Source organism: Tarenaya hassleriana, unplaced genomic scaffold (genome assembly GCF_000463585.1).
Source record: "Tarenaya hassleriana unplaced genomic scaffold, ASM46358v1 Cleome80, whole genome shotgun sequence".
In the NCBI taxonomy this organism is placed as follows: domain Eukaryota; kingdom Viridiplantae; phylum Streptophyta; class Magnoliopsida; order Brassicales; family Cleomaceae; genus Tarenaya; species Tarenaya hassleriana.
Genome location: NW_010970491.1, coordinates 243,478 through 261,830, shown reverse-complemented (window position 1 = coordinate 261,830; position 18,353 = coordinate 243,478). Strand labels below are relative to the sequence as shown.

At 37.9% G+C, this 18,353-nt stretch overlaps 2 protein-coding genes across 3 annotated transcripts; one reads left to right on the top strand and one right to left on the bottom strand.

Moving 5' to 3' along the window:
* Positions 1 to 953: 953 nt before the first annotated feature.
* On the top strand, positions 954 to 10,710 carry LOC104803146. Of its 2 annotated transcripts, XM_010527026.2 has the most exons (28): positions 954 to 1,177; positions 1,308 to 1,518; positions 1,646 to 1,761; positions 1,898 to 2,014; positions 2,229 to 2,375; positions 2,501 to 2,845; positions 2,921 to 3,078; positions 3,584 to 3,705; positions 3,790 to 3,881; positions 4,412 to 4,655; positions 4,751 to 4,808; positions 5,350 to 5,498; positions 5,580 to 5,650; positions 5,741 to 5,914; positions 6,429 to 6,500; positions 7,159 to 7,260; positions 7,356 to 7,445; positions 8,021 to 8,096; positions 8,182 to 8,275; positions 8,369 to 8,438; positions 8,561 to 8,740; positions 8,907 to 9,029; positions 9,111 to 9,194; positions 9,281 to 9,465; positions 9,562 to 9,700; positions 9,825 to 9,884; positions 9,986 to 10,090; positions 10,290 to 10,705. In XM_010527026.2, exons 1-28 carry the CDS (start codon positions 1,040 to 1,042, stop codon positions 10,401 to 10,403), a joined length of 3,636 nt encoding a protein of 1,211 aa, XP_010525328.1. In that variant the 5' UTR covers positions 954 to 1,039; the 3' UTR covers positions 10,404 to 10,705. The 2 variants fall into 2 exon arrangements, with proteins under 2 accessions (XP_010525328.1, XP_010525327.1); XM_010527025.1 differs by having other exon boundaries at positions 2,501 to 3,078; positions 10,290 to 10,710.
* A 1,532-nt stretch (positions 10,711 to 12,242) lies between these two features.
* LOC104803145 (cycloeucalenol cycloisomerase) lies at positions 12,243 to 15,430 on the bottom strand. Its single transcript, XM_010527024.1, has 8 exons — positions 15,277 to 15,430; positions 14,997 to 15,133; positions 14,427 to 14,510; positions 14,014 to 14,055; positions 13,681 to 13,791; positions 13,386 to 13,577; positions 13,054 to 13,151; positions 12,243 to 12,655 (listed from the first exon to the last, which is right to left on the bottom strand). Exons 1-8 carry the CDS (start codon positions 15,281 to 15,283, stop codon positions 12,469 to 12,471), a joined length of 858 nt encoding a protein of 285 aa, XP_010525326.1. The 5' UTR covers positions 15,284 to 15,430; the 3' UTR covers positions 12,243 to 12,468.
* Between the last annotated feature and the right edge of the window lie 2,923 nt (positions 15,431 to 18,353).

The window sequence follows — 18,353 nt, the reverse complement described above, 5'->3', positions numbered from 1 at the left end:
TATAAATCCACAAAAACCAAATTATAAACACTTCATATTTTACAAAAGTAAAAAATATCATGAACCAACATGCTATAGATATTTTATTATTCAGTTAAAAGATTATTTAAAATTAATATTTTCTATGAAATAAAATTATGCTTGCTAAAAGTTTAAAATTTTCAACAATTTAAACTCTCCTTTTTTTCTTGATAAACTCAATTATCTAAAGTTTTTTTTATAACGATAGAAACTCGTCGTATGATCCTTCGGACCGGACTCCGACCGTCCCAGCCCTAAGGTCAGACAGTCGGTATACCGACAGTAAACCCTCTGATCCTGCGTAATAGGCGACAAATCTCACAGAGTAGTTAAACCATACGAAATGACCGCCTCAAGCGTAGATGGATTTCGAACTCACAATCCTGTAGTTAATGTGAGCTCTCCCCAAATTTTGTATTCATAATCTGTAGAAAGTTTAGTTATTTAAAATGTTTGTTTATTTTTTTAAAAACTACCAACAAAAATGGATCTGTATAATCAATAGAGAGTTGTTAATGTAGAATCGTAATTTAATGAATTGAGCATTTTGAATTTAGTTGTTAGTATCTAGAAATTGTTTTTTAAACTAAAAACTTTGAATTTCATAGGAATGTAAATAATAATTCACCGAATATTATATATATAATATAATTTATTTTCCCGGAACAAATGGAGGCTTGTTAGTCTAATTGAATTCGAATGTAAAAGAGAATTATTTAGAAAAAATAAATATAAATCTTCCTATTATTTATTTATTTTTGTTTCAATGTCCTGCTTTATTCCCATTCGAATTTTAATCATCAATCATAGTTTCATTCCATCCTTATTTTTTGCGTCCACAGTTCCATTCCTATTTATTTTATTTTTTCACACCCAGAATATATATACATACATACATATACATTTCATGTCTCAGATAATATTTTTCTCACCTTTTGATTCTCATTTTCTCACTCTTTGAACAGACGGGGAGAGAGAGAGAGATAGAGGGAACGAACGGACATAGAAGAGGGGAGTCATGGTTTCAACGCGACGAAGCGGATCTCTCTCTGGGAACACCAACACCACCACCACCACCAACAACAACAACAGCAGTTGCAGCAAGAGATCATCGTCTTCTTCAGAGGATAAACCCCCGTCACCCAAGCGCCAAAAGGTTTTCTGATCAGACTGTGAATCCGTCAAAATCGTTTCTTCTTTGTGTCTGCTTTTGTGCTTCCTTGGATCCTGGGACTCTCCCTGCTTGAAATTTTCCGGTTTGGGTTTCGATTTGCTTTCAATTTCAGGTGGAAGATGGCGGCGGAGGTAGCTCCGAGAAGCCGGCGGCGGCAGCGGAGGACACTTCCAAGGAAATGTGCACGCCGCCAGCTTTAGATCCCGGGGAATGCGTGGTAGGTGGCGGCGGAACTGCTGCTGCTCCGATCTCCGGAGACGCTAAAGGTGAGGCCTCGTCGGCAGCGGCGGTAGTGGTGGCTCCACCGGTTGCGACGGCGGAAGGTCTGCCAGTCTTACTCTTTTGTAGATCTCTGTTCTTCGTTTCGATTTTCACTCTTGGATAAATGAACCTTTTTGTATCTTGAGTTCAATCTCGATTTGATTTTTCTGAGTTGGATGTTGCTTCAAGGCTCGGCGCCGATTTTGATGGACAAGCCAAGGAGTTCGTTTTCCGGATGGAACACGTATCAGAAGCATCAGACGTTTGAAGCCCCGTGGTGTAAACTTCTCTCACAGTCTGGGCAGGTTGGCTTCTGTCATTGGCCGAAATAAAGAGAAAAGTGTCTGGATTGAGTTGAATGTTTATGTGTATGCAAGTTTTTTTGTCTGCTGTTTCAAGGGATTTCGATTTCTTGACAACTGAGCTACGTGTGATTTGCAGCATCCCAACATTGAAATCTATACATCTGTTTTCTCCATCGGTTCGAGTAAAAACTGCACTTTTACATTGAAAGACCAGACAGCTAGTGCAGTGCTGTGCAAGATCAGGCAAACTCAGGTATTTCCTTTGATGGTTATACTCAGAGTTGTTGCCTTTCTGATCGTTAGATTTGGTGACACTGCTGATCTGATGCCATTATCCTTGTAAACATTACTTGCTCATTTCATGCCTCTGGTGTAACACATTTTCCATCACTGAGTTTGTTTGTGGAGATGAACTCCTTAAAAATGTATCTGCAGTATGAATACTCATTATTTGTGGACATGATCAGCACGAAGGGAATGTTGTAGCTGTTCTAGAGAGCACGGGGAGCAAGGGATCTGTGCTAGTAAATGGGTCAGTTGTCAGGAAAAATGCCTCTCATGCATTACACTCTGGTGATGAAGTGGTTTTTGGTCTTCTTGGGAGCTATGCTTTTGTATCCTTCTTTTAATTGTGCACAAAATATTCACCATACAACAGATGCAAGAAAATATTTGCCCTCTCATATTGGGATGATACTTCTGTATGCATTGGCATGTCTTTTCCTTAATTTCTACACAGATATTTCAACAAGTGTCTGGGGTTGCGGTTAATGGTGGCGGGCTTAAGGCTGCTGCAGGAAAGTTTCTACAATTGGAGAGAAGGGCAGGGGATGCATCAGCTGTAGCAGGAGCTTCGATTCTGGCATCTCTTTCAAGCTTAAGGCAGGACTTATCACGCTGGAAATCGACGAGCCAGGCATCCAGTAAAATACGCCAAGCACCAGATATCCCTGCTACATCTGTGGTTCAAGATGGTACAGATGCTGATATAGATGGCATGGAAGGCAATTCTGCTGTAAATGAAAATGATAAAGCTGCAGATAGTGGAGTAGTCAGCAGCTACAACCAGGATTCCAGAATAGAGGTATTTGCTTCACATTTCCCTTTGGTTTTGGCTTCATCAATTAAATTTAATATGATATTTACAAATTGTTATCAGATGCTAGATGAGAGAAATGAGTTGACGAGGGATTCACAACAAGCTTCAACATCAGGCAGTGGTCTGCGATCAGCAATGTTCAGGGAAGACATCCAAGCTGGTATTCTTGAAGGCAAAAGCTTAGAAGTGTCATTTGAGAATTTCCCCTATTATTTGAGGTATGGAACCAAGTCATGCTTGTTTTATTTGGACGTTTACCCTGAACAGTTAGATACACCTTTGGGAATCTTCTAATTAAACAAAACTCATTCTTGGAAGCTTTCTCTGGAGGTCTGAATGTTGCTCTTAATATTTTTACTATTCTCTCTGAATTTGAGCTTTCATGAATTGTTGAAGGGGAAGATCCTGCTTTCCTGAAGTATTTGAGTTTGGAACTGACAGTGATCTGCCTTTCTAATTTTTTTTCTTTGCATTCATCTTCATTTTCAATGTGAAACTGTCAGTTATCAGTTTGGATCAGAGTTTAATTTCTTGTTTTCGGATCACATGCATTTGGTATGTTAGGGTATGAAATGATTACTTATGTTCTTTCTCACTTTGAGTCTTATAGACGTAGGCTGATGTGTATCCCATTTGTTGGTTCTGGTATTCTGCACTTAGCATATTTACATCATGGTGTGTGGTTTTTACATGATAATTGTGGTCTTTTCATTTTTTTTGCAGTGAGAATACAAAGAATGTTCTAGTTGCTGCTTCACATATACATCTGAAGCACAAAGACCATGCGAAATATGCCTCCGACTTGACTACTTTGAATCCCAGGATTTTGCTTTCTGGCCCAGCAGGTTCGTGGGTATCTTCCTGGCTTGCTTCCTATGGATATGTTGGTGGCAACATCATTTTACCTTTTTTGGTTGGATGTATTTCAGGGTCGGAGATATATCAAGAGATGTTAGCGAAAGCACTTGCGAATCATTTTGAGGCTAAGCTGCTAATATTTGACAGCCATCCTATTCTGGGTGTAAGATATAGCCTCTACTCGATTTATATGTATACATGGCTCTATATTGTTCACTTTTTGTATCATTGAGTCATTGACTATTTCAAAAGTGTCAGGTTTTGGAAAATGATGATGACCTTGTTTTTAGTCTATTAACGAAGAATTCATGTGACTGATCCCAAATAAACTTGGGATTAAGGCGATGTTGATGTTAATGTTGAGTCTTCCTAGAAGAACAGTTATAAAAGTATAGAACATAGAAATAGGAGAGAGGAATAGAGACATGGGTAGATCTAGATTCACTTGGGGTCGAGTGGTTAGTCACATTTTGCAGTGTTTGCAATTTTCGGAAGACAACCCAAAATCGAAATGAATGGAAAAAAAAGTATTCATGCAGTCGATCCCAAATAAACTTGGGACTTTGGTGCTGTTGTTGTTGTTGTAGTAGTTTTCCAGAATAATATATCTTCCAACTGTTTGTGTTTTTTTATAATGGATAGGATTTTACAAAAAAAATGTTACGTAGTGTATCCTTTTTACATTTACTTCAGGGCTTGACTGCTAAGGAAATGGAACTACTGAAGGATGGGCTTGCTACTGAAAAATCAGGTAACCATATGAGGCAAAGTCCTGGGCCTCTTGATCTGGGTAAAAGCATTGATTTATCAGCAGGCGAAGGAGATGCATCTAGCCCTTCTCCAGCTGCCTCTTCTGGTCAAGACTCTCAGCTGAAGTTGGAGTCTGAGACTTTACTTCCTTCATTCGCAACTCCAAAGAGTCATACATTAAAGAAAGGCATGCCTTTTATGGTGTTTCAAGAACAGTTCCTCTTTTACTTTGAATATTCGTGGGCTTCTTTATTGATGAGTCATGGGAAATAATGCTGGCAGGTGATAGGGTAAGGTTCGTGGCTACTGGTGGGTTGTATCCTAGATCATCTACCTCGAGGTTTGTACAGTGATCGTTTCTTGTGGGTTTTCTCCTTGGCTTCGTTGCACATTTTGTTCTCATTTAAAACAGAAGTTATATATTTAACATTGTAATAATCTTAATTTAGGCTATGAGAATGTGAAGGATGCATAGATTTTGATTTCTTGCACAAAATGAATTTGGAATTTCTTTTGCTTTGCATGAACATTATGAATTTGTCCTCTGGAGACTGGAATGTCGAATGATTAAGTAAGAAAATGTGAAGGGTGCATAGATTTAGTTTTTCCTTCTCACTGTAGGAGCTGAACTTTTTCTTATTATATTTCTAATCTTATATCCGCATCTAACTGGCATGAACAAAAATTGTTCTGTTTACTTCTCATTCTATGGGCTGTATAACTGCTTATTACACTCTGATACTCTTCTATCTGCATCTGCATTTTCGTGGAATCTTTGTGAGTTTGGCTTTACAAAATTATCTTTTGAATTTTTTTCGTTGCCTTTTTATGTTTCATCCTTATAAACATGATGATCCAGTTATACTCTTTGTTATATTCAGGGGACCGCCATACGGGATTAAAGGGAAAGTTATTTTAGTATTTGATGAAAATCCTTCATCTAAAGTGGGTGTAAAATTTGATAAGCCTATACCTGATGGGGTTGATCTTGGCGATTTATGTGACAGAGGACATGGGTTCTTTTGCAATGGTAATTCGTGTTCAGGATCGCATTTCGTGCTGGTCTTATTCCCACGTCCTCTTTGCTCACCATACTGAATTTTCTTGTCAGCTTCTGATCTCCGTTTGGAGAGTACGGCTTCTGAAGACCTGGACAAATTACTTGTGAACACATTGTTTGAGGTGACTGTTCTCTCACTCACAAATTGTGTTGTGGTTTTTCATTTGCTAAATATGTTCCAATTCATTAATATTATCTTAATCTTTTTTCAGGTTGTATGTAGCGAGAGCAGGAATTCTCCCTTCATTCTGTTTATGAAAGATGCTGAGAAGTCTGTTGTTGGAAATTCTGATTCGTACTCTGCATTTAAAAGCAGACTTGAGCACCTCCCGGAAAATGTTATTGTGATTGGTTCGCACACACATTCTGACATTCGGAAGGAGAAGGTAATTACGGTTCAAAGCTTTTGCTCTAATTGCTCATTACTGAAGTGATTTAGCTGAAGCTGTCGGATCGTTGGTTGACACTTAAGTCATTTCCACGTGTCCTTGTTTTTTTTTTCTGTGGGAGTTCTAGCATTGCTTTCATAAGATCTCATAGGTTGAAGTTTACTTGTAGAAGTGTTTCTTGAACTAGTTAACTGCTTTGTCCTGAGAGAATTGCCAACAAAATTTCGATCAAAATTTCTTTGTACAATATACCCCTCGCATGCCTCCTTGAATTTCTCAAGGAGTAATTTTCATATTCAAGCTTTATGTTGAGAATGTACTTGCTGACCTCCTTGGAAAATTATTCCAACTCAAGACAGTAAATTATCGTGATAATAGATGAAAATCCACACAATCAAAATAAATTTAAAATCTTTGCAATGAGATGGCATCTTACATGAACTCATTATTGCATTTTTCCTTGGGGATTTTGGTGCATGTAAATGTAATTCATAGTCTCTCCTCTTTGCAGTCACATCCTGGAGGTCTATTTTTCACCAAGTTTGGCAGCAATCAGACTGCCCTTCTTGACTTGGCTTTTCCGGTAATTCATCCTTCCCTCCTCCTGTTCATGAAAATTTAATTCTTAAAATTAGTTGTCGGCTTGCTTGTTTTCCGCGAGTTTTCTATATTTCTTTCTATATCTCAGCTTACTTACCATTTGATTCGAGCTAAATGCTTTCATGCTTCATGTGCTATCTCTGTACCTTTAACTTTCTTTTTCCGCTCCGTGGAATTAATGTGATCAATCTGCGGCATTCTCCGCTTGAAAGCTTTCTTACCTCATGAGTAAATATAATGAGTGATCTCTACCTTATTTATGCTCGGATATTTGAGCTCCTGGAAAAAGCACATGTGATGTACTCTTCTGGTATTTTTGGCCACCACTTTATGTTGATAATCATCTTTGTTGGTTTTAGCAAACTCTCAGCTACGTAATGTTTAATATATTGGATGTTTTCTATGAAAGCTAGCCTTTGAGTGTGTGCAAAGTTGCAAACATTCTCCTTGTATGTGAGAAGATTGTGTTTGGTTCGTTTTTAGCCTCCCTTGGAAATGTGTTGTAGAGTATATCTTGGAAATGTGTTGTGAAGTTTGACCAGGGGTTGTAATTTGTCCTGGTTGCTATCGTGTGAATGGACTTACTATGTCTAGTTTGGCTCAAATGAGTGACTAATGGTTCCTTTTCTTAATCCTCCCAGGATAGTTTTGGGCGACTACATGAACGGGGAAAGGAAGTTCCAAAAGCAACAAAACTTCTCACTAAGCTCTTTCCAAATAAAGTTACCATTCACCTGCCACAGGTTTGTTAAGATATCTCCTGTACATGAGGAGTTGTCTCCTCTTGATTGCCAACTGTCATTTATGTCTCAGAATTGATGTGGCCAATTGATCACAGGATGAGGCTCTTCTTGCATCTTGGAAGCATCAATTGGATCGTGATTCCGAGACCTTGAAAATGAAGGCTAATTTAAACCACTTGTGTATGGTAAGTCTTTCTCCGTTAATATAAGATTCAAGTCATGCTTATAGTTTCCTTCCTGGACTGCATATATGTCAAAGAGAAGGTCTTGGTTGGCGTTTTACACGTGGACACGAAGAATTTATCAGATATGATAGGTTAAATTTGAAATCCTTTGAAATTCAAGTTATAGAGGTTTCTGTAGGTGCACCATTTGTTTGTATGCTTGTGTGCTAGGTTTGAGATTGTTAAATCCACGGGCTTTTGTTGTTCTTTGTAAGATTTATGATTTTGGAAGCCCAACAGCCTACGCAGCAGTTTCTTTAAATTCTTTGTTGATTAACCTATTCTTCCATCACTCAATCATCTCATCTGACCCTCAAGTCATTTACTCACACATGAAATAAACTAATGGTGAACATCAAATACGTTTTCATTCGTTTTAGTGAAAATTTAGAATGCCAGTCTAAGTAGTTTTAAATGGGTGCAGAACATGGTAATTTCTCTGGTTCTCATAGAGCCATGGTATTTGTTCATGTTTTAAGATTGGTGCTTAATAGCAGTTACTTGAGAAAGAATCATTGTTTTACATCTTGATATAGGTGCTGGGACGATGTGGACTGGAATGTGAAGGACTTGAGACACTGTGTATGAAAGACCTCACACTTCAAAGCGAAAGTATGTTTTTCTTTTTGGTTGACATGATTTTCAAAAATTACCAGGTCAACTTTTTAACCTTTAAATTTTGGTTTTCTGCTTACAGGTGCAGAGAAGATAATTGGATGGGCTCTTAGCCACCACCTGATGCATAATCCCGACGCTGATCCGGATGCAAGGGTTATCTTGTCACTTGATAGGTAACAGACATCTTGTTCAGTCAAGAGGACTATTTTCAGTATCTGTTTCAGTTTTTGAACATGAAGTCTTAGTGAAATATTTGTATTGCGCAGCATAAACTTTGGAATCGGAGTTTTACAGTCTCTCCTAAATGAATCTAAGAGCTCTAAGAAGTCTCTCAAGGTCAGCAGTTTGTCTTACCAGTAAATTAAATTATGTGCCTCATATATCTGCTGTCGCCAATAATTTTAAGGTCCCCCCATCTCATAGCAACTGTCCTGCCATTCCTCTGTGCATCGTATCAGGATGTTGTGACTGAAAATGAATTTGAGAAGAGGCTTTTAGCTGATGTTATCCCACCTAGTGACATCGGTGTTACATTTGATGATATTGGTGCGCTTGAGAATGTCAAAGACACCTTAAAAGAATTGGTGATGCTTCCCTTACAAAGGCCGGAACTTTTCTGCAAGGGACAATTAACAAAGGTGGTTCTTTTCATTCTTGATTAAGTGCAAAGAGATTTCATATGTTTTAACTAGATCCTGCATTTAAATCTGTCTCAGATGCACAAAGAGGTCTTACCTCTCTCTCTCTCTCTCTCTCTGTGTTTTGTGGTTCTAATAAGTCTCACTCTTGTTCTTCATTTTGCAGCCTTGTAAGGGAATTCTTTTATTTGGACCTCCTGGAACTGGGAAGACTATGCTTGCAAAGGCGGTGGCAACAGAAGCTGGTGCAAACTTCATTAACATTTCAATGTCAAGCATCACTTCTAAGGTACCAGCACACTGACAAATGTACCTCTTTTATCATTCTATTTCGGCTTGGTTGTTCAAATATCTGTCCTCGAAACTGCAGTGGTTCGGTGAGGGTGAGAAGTATGTCAAAGCTGTCTTTTCCCTTGCCAGTAAAATTGCCCCTAGCGTTATATTCGTAGACGAGGTAATATATTGTGGCGGACTCCTGTGCACTTTAATTTTTGTTGTATTTAAAGGTTGTACTATTTACGTTGCTCTACTGTCTTATAGGTGGACAGCATGCTGGGCCGGAGGGAAAACCCGGGTGAACATGAGGCCATGCGTAAGATGAAAAATGAGTTCATGATAAACTGGGATGGTCTAAGGACAAAGGATACAGAACGGGTTCTTGTTCTTGCAGCCACAAATCGGCCTTTTGACCTCGATGAGGCTGTCATTAGAAGGTTACCTCGGAGGTAAGCGATACAAGTCTATAGCCCGTCGGACCAAACTTTGATCAAGGGACATTTCAGGTGCAATATCTCAATAGTCTGTGCCATCGACTTATGTAGGTTAATGGTTAACCTACCCGATGCCCCAAATAGAGCAAAGATACTAAAGGTTATCCTTGCCAAAGAGGACTTATCGCCCGATGTGGACCTTGACACCGTTGCCAGTATGACAGACGGATATTCTGGGAGCGATCTCAAGGTAAACCCTTAGCAATTCTTATACCCTTTTGATTTATATGCCTCCGTTACTTGTGAGAATGAAAGCAAACCCCGAGATTTTTACCCATACTTTTTGTATTTCTTGTGTAAATCCTTTATTGCAGAATCTTTGTGTTACTGCTGCTCATCGTCCAATCAAGGAGATCCTAGAAAAGGAAAAAAGAGTAAAAGTCTCTTCCTTTCAGATTACGAATGAGCTGTGTATAGACATGCTTCGAAATTGAAAGTGAAGCTCTTTGTTTTTTCCCTTCCTCTGTTGATACAGGAGCGGGACGCTGCCCTTGCTGAAGGTAAACCGCCTCCAGCTCTTAGTGGAAGTGCTGATATCCGATCTCTGAACATGGATGATTTCAGATATGCGCACGAACGGGTAAGAAATACTTTCTGCTGCCAAAGGTGATACGTAATCTATGAGGATTTCAGTTTATTAGCAAATCTGCAAGATAATATATATATATTATAGTCCAATAGACGAGATCAAAATGGAGGGCTTACTCATAATGCAAATGCAAAGATTGTCTGGAAACAAAAGAGGGTTCTTCGTAAAATATTTGTGGTCGTTGAAACAGGTATGTGCAAGTGTCTCATCCGAGTCTGTGAACATGACCGAGCTTCAACAATGGAACGAACTCTATGGAGAAGGAGGTTCTCGGAGGAAGAAAGCCCTCAGCTATTTCATGTGAGATTTTACCTTTTTCCCCTAAAAAAAAAACCATTATTTATTTTTCCTCGTCTCTCTCGAGACACCCGTGCGATTAAATCGTGTCGTTTTTCTGTACAATTGGGAGGGCCATAAGTCTGAATAATGAATGTCCGTTGGCTGTCTGAAGCAATTTGTTGTATGTAAGTTTATTTGGAAACAAAAAACACATTAATAATTAGATAAAGGAAGTAGACAAGGGATCTAAAAAAAGGTTTCAAGTTTATTTATAACATTGTCTATTGTAACATTTTGATCTTATTTAATGTGTTGAGCTTGACATTATTAAATTAGCATCTTATCTATCTATTGTATCAATGCTTCTTCTGCCTTCTCCAAGTGCTCAGTTTTCTAATCCTGAGTATTGGTTTAGTTTCAGGTTTTTGGTTCGTACGGTTAATGCTTTTCCGGTTTAGTTTTGAACCAAAACCCCCTACCTATATTCTTTCAAGTTTCAACTTCGTGTTTGTTTTCTAAGATATTCGTGTTTTGTTCCCGTACAGAGTTGAATCGCGAGTAGAGTGGTCAAACGGTTCGGTTATTTGAAAACCAAATCGAATATGATTGATTTATATCAAAATTAGCGGTATCAATTAAAATTAAATAACCATTTGGTTATTAATTTTTGAAATTCGAATTGAATTAACCGTAAATTGAAAGAATTAAATATGATTTAATTGTAACCGAATAAACTGAATATAATTGACTTTTTGTCTACTATGTTGTATATGCAATATATGATATATGTATAGAGAAATTAGTATAATAAAATAGTATATAATTAAAGTGAGTTTTTTTAAAAAAAATTCAATAATGTTATAAAATTTGTTTAATCTATTGTTGTAATCAAATCAAACCGAACCGAATTTTTATTTAGTTATAATTTGGTTATAATTTTAATTAGATATAACCGGATTGAAACATAACCGAATTGATTAGAATTAAATAACTGTTTAGTTACAAATTTTTAACATATGAAATCACCAAATTTAAATTTACCATAACCAAACAAATCAAATCGAACCGTTCGTCCACCTCTAATCACAAGCGTTGTTGTGGTAAGCATATTCCGTTTGGGTTGTGATTCAACAGATGGTTAAATTGACCCAAACAAAACACGAGTACTTCCAATTAGGGTTCTACGTTTTGGTTTGGTTCTATAAAATCGAACTGAATAGTACAGTATTGTATCCAAATAGAATATTATATAAAAATTAAATCAGTAGGTTTTGAAAACCAAAACCGAATCGAATGTAGTGTAATATAAAAACCAAATGTATAGAACTTTTTTTAAAAAAAAGGTAAGCTAGAGTATAATTGGACGAAAGGCTGAAATTAGGGGATGACAATTTCCGTTATTAACCGAATAACCGAGCCGAACCGAACCGAATAAAACATAACCGTATCCGAACCGAATCCGACATCAAAACCGAATGGTTATGATTTTTTTAAACCCAAAATAACTGAAACCGAACTGAACCTAACCGAATAAAAAATATAACCGAAAAAAACTGATAATTTCTTTGAAAAATTAAATTTTTTACCAAAATCGAACTGAACCCGAATCAGAAAATAACTGAAGTTTAGATAAAAATCAAATGGTTATAGTTTTTCTATAAACGAATTCGGTTAACCGAACCAAATCTGAACCGAAACCCGAAATAGTCACCCCTAACTGAAATGCACATGGTTCGAATACACACCGATTCGATTCCGATTTGGATACAAACTATTTCCCCTCACCACATCATTTTGAGGTGATGTCTAATATGCCACGTCATCACCCCCACTGATATGAACAAAACTTTGGTAATATCTGATGAATTTCGTAAACATCGGCAAGAAAAAAAAATCTTCTGGTTTACAAAAAAAATAAATAGATGAGCAGACAACAACAGAAGCATACAAAATATCAACTCTTTGCACAACTCCCTCTTACTGCATTGTCGTCATAATGTATAAACAGCGAAACTGCCAACAACAAGTACGATACAAACACTTGTGGTTAGAAAGAGCTCTTCTTGTTGTGGTTAGAAAGAGTCTGAGGTTCAACGGCTTTGCCCGGAAAACCATGGCAATCCCGGTTCAAGGCACTGTTTGGTCTCCGGAACTGGAACTATAGGTCCTAAGAAGAGACGCCACAGATCGAGAATGATTGTCACTAACATTGCAGCGCCAAGTGCGTCGATTGCCACTCGGGGTAAATCCCATTCGTTACTAGACTTCTCGTCGATTCTGCAAATCACAATACGTAAACATGTGATAAAAAAGGATTCAAAAGTTGAGAGTGGAAGAAACTAAAGATGAACAGATTGCCCATAACAACAGTAGAGAATGTTGAACCACAACTCCGAAACTTGCAAAACCACTTTGTGAAAGAGTGCTCAAGAGTACTACGAATTTCTATCATCCAATCACCTGAGAGAGAACTGGTTGGTCCATATCCTATTCAAAAGGAATCAAGACTAAATAGCATAAAAATAATCAAGTGGAAGTCAGCAAATTTCCCGTTTTGATATATACTAGTCATGACAATGACACCGTGACTGCATACTATCTATGAGCTGAGAATCGGGAGATATTCATTATCCAGGAAAACAACACTACTGTAACGATTTGAGGTGTATCTTTACCTGAAAAACATCGGGAAGCTCACAAGGAAGTAGATGGCATAGAACAAGCAACCAACTTTGTACATGGCACTCCGATCCACAAAATCATAGTAAGGAAACTGCACATGTTCCAGAAGAAAGAAGCATTGTCAGAAAAAGACTTCAATCACGTGCTGGCCTCTGCACTTGTTGAGTAACTCAGTAAAGCTCTAAAGAGAATTGTTGGGATATTGAAATCATAAAGCACGGACTAAATAGCTTTCTGGGGTTCCCAGCAATTTTCTAGAAGCAACAGAGTTCAACATCTAGTCTGCTCTGCAAAACCATTCAAGAAGCGGAGTTCTCGCACTTACATTTGCAATAGCTATAGTCTCCAGGTAGGCAATGAAATAGGAAAGCGCCAATATCCATGCGGCCTCAAAACACCATTTCAGTTTATCTGGCAAATCAGTAATTGCATGCCGTAGCCTTCGAAGAGTCATGTTCGACGCAACGTGGTAAAAAAGGAAGCAAACGTGTGTTAGAAGGAAAGTCGTGTGAGGCACCTGTGCAGCACACAAGAATGTATTCAGCTCAAGACAAAAAGGAAAAGTAATACTCATTGAACATATTATCCATATCAAGCTGCATCACTATCTTATTGCTTACATCATTCATTCTCCACGATGGGAAAGTATATGAAGCTCCCAGAACAGTGAAGAAATAATGAGTCCAAAAATAGTTTCCCACATAGCTAAAAATAACTATCCAGAGATTAGCCTGCAACAGAAACAAATTCCGCTCCTTACGACGAGTTTAAAGATAGAGAACATTCACCAAAAGTTTCATGCCAACAAAATACTTGTAACCATATTACTAAACGAAATTGAATTTGAAACCAGTGATTTGGAAGATAGTTCCACTACTTATCTGATCGATGAAGGCAATTAAACTTAATTAAATTAGAAGCAGGATTTTATGCACACAGAAGGAGAAGCTTGCCTTAACCCAATAGCGGTCCTTCCAGCATAAGCTTCTGTCAGCCTGACAAAACACAGGAAGAAAAGAAATCCGTGACTGCATCAAATATGTAGGAAAACCAGCACTGTATGCTTTTGATTGGACACTAAGTTCATCACTACTGCCACAGACATCCAAATTAACACCAATTAAATAGTTCCCCAGCTAAAGCACAATTCTCAACAACAATCAGAATCAAGTCACCTATATTGCTGCTGAGAAGCAAATTCTGTATACCCATAATATAACTCTGGCCGTAGAGTGATAACATAAGGGAATGCAGGAATTAAAATATATCAAAGACTAGAATGCCACCAATTTACTAAAACATAGCATATAAACAGAAATCAATGAAGAAAAATTGTATAGAACTGATATTAGTTCAGAAGTGTGACCTTTCCAACAAACACCATCGGTATCAAGAACGCTGGGACAGCTGAAATCATAGCCAGCAGCAGATACTCCAGCTCCGTAAATCTCTGTTAGTTGGCAAGGTACTTTACACTTTCAGCATGAACAGATCTAACGGCAAAAACAAAATGTTGCAGAAATTCATACGCCATCAAGATAACAAATACTATCCAGGATGAGACCATTATACCAGAAAACTTTCAACTTGCAAGCACAAAATTATCCACACAATTTTGTTTTTCCAAGGCAATATTTACAGAGATTCAAGGAAAAGATTCAACAGAAACCAATTCAGCATCGTGGACTTGTAGTTCTGATCATTGAGTACACGGTCCGCAATTCATAGCCCCATGGCCAACAAGAAAGGCTATTCACATTTTCCCCCCTCAAAGTTGACAGTTTGGACCAATAACGTATCAGATAACTTCAAATGGCAAGCCAAATCAATCCCAACTCAGTTTCATGGCTTCCTAAAACTCACCTAAAACACATCAGAGAGAACAATTTTGTTGACCCTCTTCCCGATCTAACACAAGTTAAAGAAAAACCTTAACCTCATAAAGCTTGTAAGGAACGACGATTCCCAAACACAGGGTGAGCCAAAACGGAGTGTAGAACAGGAAGAACAGTTCGCCCCATCTCTTGCTCGGGTTCGGTGCCAACCACAAGCTCGGAGAATTCGAATCCGATCCTGTCAACCGGCGAAACAAAAAGAAAAAAAAAACATAATCGGTAAAAGAAAATAATATGGGAGAAAATTTTCCCGGCGGGACCCAGAAACAGACCGGATTTTGAATCAGCAAGACCAAAGCAGGAAACGTCGACATTGATTACCTCCCATGATTTCGGCGACGGAGAGATCTAGGTTTGGTTGTGGCAGCGGCGGATGTTTCACCAGAGAATCTGAGATCCGACGACGGTGAAGCGAAAGGAGGTTGACTTGGGAAATGCAGAGTGGCGAGTGGGGAGAGGGGTGTTAGTACGGATGGCGGACGACCGAAATTACGATATAACCATGATATTGTCACACGTGTCAGCTTATGAGAGACTTGGTCCGGCTTATTGTATATGGAAAAAAAGAGAGAAATATATTAAATTAAAAACTTTTAATAACAATATGACCAAAAAAAACTTTTATATGAATTGTTAAATCTAACAAAATTTTCAATAACAATAAATTTTATTTAAATTTAATTTTTAGTATTTATAGGTTAAATTTAAAAATAATATTATATTCATCTATTTACTAATTAAAGATAAATAATAAAATAGTTTAATAACAAAATTTACTAACAGTTAGTGAAAAATAATTTTAAAATATGTTATTTAGATAAATATTAATATCGTGAATTTGTGATCGTGTGGAACCGTCTTCAAAATTTCTAATTTCGTTTTGTAAGTCAACAAATATTGGATTTAATATGAAAATCAGGTGTCAGTGTTTGATCATAATTTCTGAATACTAATCCCCAAATTAACTCAAATTCTAATCCCTAGATCAATTTTAGATATGAAATTGTAAATTCAAAATTTTAAAATTAAAAATTTAGTGTTAAAATTTAGAATTTGGAACTTAGATTATAGGATTAGTTCAGAGTTAATGATAAATTATAAAATAAAAAATAAAGGGAATTAATTATTATCAAATAACTCAATAAATAATTTCAAAAAAAGATGTAGAGAGAAATTTTAAATTTTTTTTGTTGTTTTTAGAGACAAGTTTAGAAACGGGTGATGCGCCTAAAAAAATGTGCACAGTTGTAACATGAACCGAAGAAAATGACAAAATAAAAGGAAAAAAAAAACATGAAGGAAAAAAAAACATGAAATGTGTGCTTTTTTCTAACAAAACTCTAGTGTTGTCGAGAGAGAGAGACGGCAGTGTTTGACGTTGACACGGAGGAGGAGCCACGGCTGACTCCCTCGTCGCGAAACGTGGCTCCGTCGGCTCCATCATCAACAAAATCCCAAAAATTTTGAACCCCAGTTCCCAAATCTTGTTGATGGTATTTTGAACAGTCTCTGAAATTGCTTCTCGAATCGAATTCTTTTTCGCAAGGTTTTACCCTGCTGCAACTTGAAGACGAAGAACACTTTTACAGAATTTGAAGAACACATTTAGAGCTAAAGGAACACAGAGAGCTTTTGGGAAAAAGATGTTTTTCGTATATCTCAAAAATGCTTTGTACAAACTCTACTTATACACAAAAACAAATGAATAAAGAACATGCTATGGACCTACTACATCATTGAAAAAGTGATCCTATGTAGCTGTACGAAACCGTTATGCACAGACAAGAGGTGAACTTGCACATAACTTTGTAAGTGTTGGAGCAGAGATTGTCGGACAATAGTACAACAATTAATACTCCCCTCAAGATGGGGCATACAAGTTATGTATACCCATCTTGGAGAGGAGAAACTTGAACTGATCCGAGACTAAGGGTTTAGTCAACAAATCAGCAATTTCGTCCTTGGATCGAACATGTAATGGCTGTAGAAGACCGGAAGAGATATGCTGGCGGATGAAATGACAATCAAGCTGGATGTGCTTGGTCCGCTCATGTAAAACTGGATTCCGGGCAAGATGCAAAGTTGATTGATTATCACAGTAGATGTTAAAGGGGCGCTGACAGGAAATGTGTAAATCCTTGAGCAAAGAATCGATCCAAATAAGTTCATATCCTATCTGTGCAAGAGCTCTATATTCAGATTCAGTGCTGCTTCTAGAAACGGTGGATTGCTTCTTAGATTTCCATGAAACCATTGAAACACCGAGAAACACACAATATCCTGTGATAGAGCGGCGTGTATCGGGGCATGAAGCCCAATCAGCATCAGAGTATGCCTTCAAAGTTAGAGAAGACGAGGCTGAACAGTAAACCCTGTGATGGAGTAGACTTGAGATATTTCAGAACTCGTAAGGCAACCTGTAAATGGAGCGAACGAGGAGAGGACATGAATTGGCTGAGTTTCTGGACGGCGAAGCATATATCCGTCCGTGTGACAGAAAGGTAAATAAGTTTACCAATGAGCTGTCGATAGAAAGACGCATCAAATAGAAGTTCACCCGAATCATAAGTCAATTTCTCCTTAAGATCCATAGGAGTGTGAACAGGCTTCGAACCCAACAGACCATATTCCTCTAGAAATTCCAGAGCATACTTTCTCTGACACAAATGAATACCATTAGAAGATCGAGAAATTTCAATACCCAAGAAGTATTGCGGTGGCCCAAGATCCTTGATCTGAAATTTGCTTTGTAGTGTAACTTTGGTGGAATCAATAAGTGTAGAATCATTGCCAGATAGGAGAATATCATCGACATAAATCAGAACCACAACAAGACTGGACCCAACGCGTCGAACAAAGACTGAAGTGTCAGCAACTGATTGCAGAAACCCAGAAGCAAGTAAGACACCTGAAATCTTGATGTTCCATTGGCGGGAGGCTTGCTTGAGACCATATAAGGATTTTCGCAGCTTACAAACTGAGTTAGGTGGAATCGGCTCCCCCTGAAGAACAGAGTACCCTGGCGGAATTGTCATATGGATGTCCTCAATCAAATCGCCATTAAGAAACGCATTGGATATATCAAGCTGTGAGATAAACCAATTCTTTGATGCAGCAAGAGCAAGGATGATACGAACAGTGGTTAATTTCGCCATTGGATTGAATGTATCCAAGTAATTTAGTCCTTCAACTTGAGTATACCCTTTGGCGGCGAGTCTGGCTTTATGACGTTCAATCGAGCCATCAGCATTGTATTTGGTCTTGAAGACCCATTTGCAACCAATGAGATGTTTTCCCACAGGAAGAGAGCAGATGTCCCAAGTACAAGCTCGAATGAGAGCCTCAAGTTCAAGCCGCATAGCTGATCTCCAGGTTTCTGACTTTGCTGCTTGGGTATA

Coding starts and splice junctions, on each gene's coding strand:
- LOC104803146 (XM_010527025.1), top strand. CDS start 1,040: ATGGTTTCAACGCGACGAAGCGGATCTCTCTCTGGGAACACCAACACC. Junction 1,519..1,645: donor ACCGGTTGCGACGGCGGAAG/GTCTGCCAGTCT, acceptor TGTTGCTTCAAG/GCTCGGCGCCGATTTTGATG. Junction 9,701..9,824: donor ATTCTGGGAGCGATCTCAAG/GTAAACCCTTAG, acceptor CCTTTATTGCAG/AATCTTTGTGTTACTGCTGC.
- LOC104803145 (XM_010527024.1), bottom strand. Junction 13,152..13,385: donor AGACTATAGCTATTGCAAAT/GTAAGTGCGAGA, acceptor GAACATGTGCAG/TTTCCTTACTATGATTTTGT. Junction 12,656..13,053: donor AGCTTCCCGATGTTTTTCAG/GTAAAGATACAC, acceptor TGTGATTTGCAG/AATCGACGAGAAGTCTAGTA.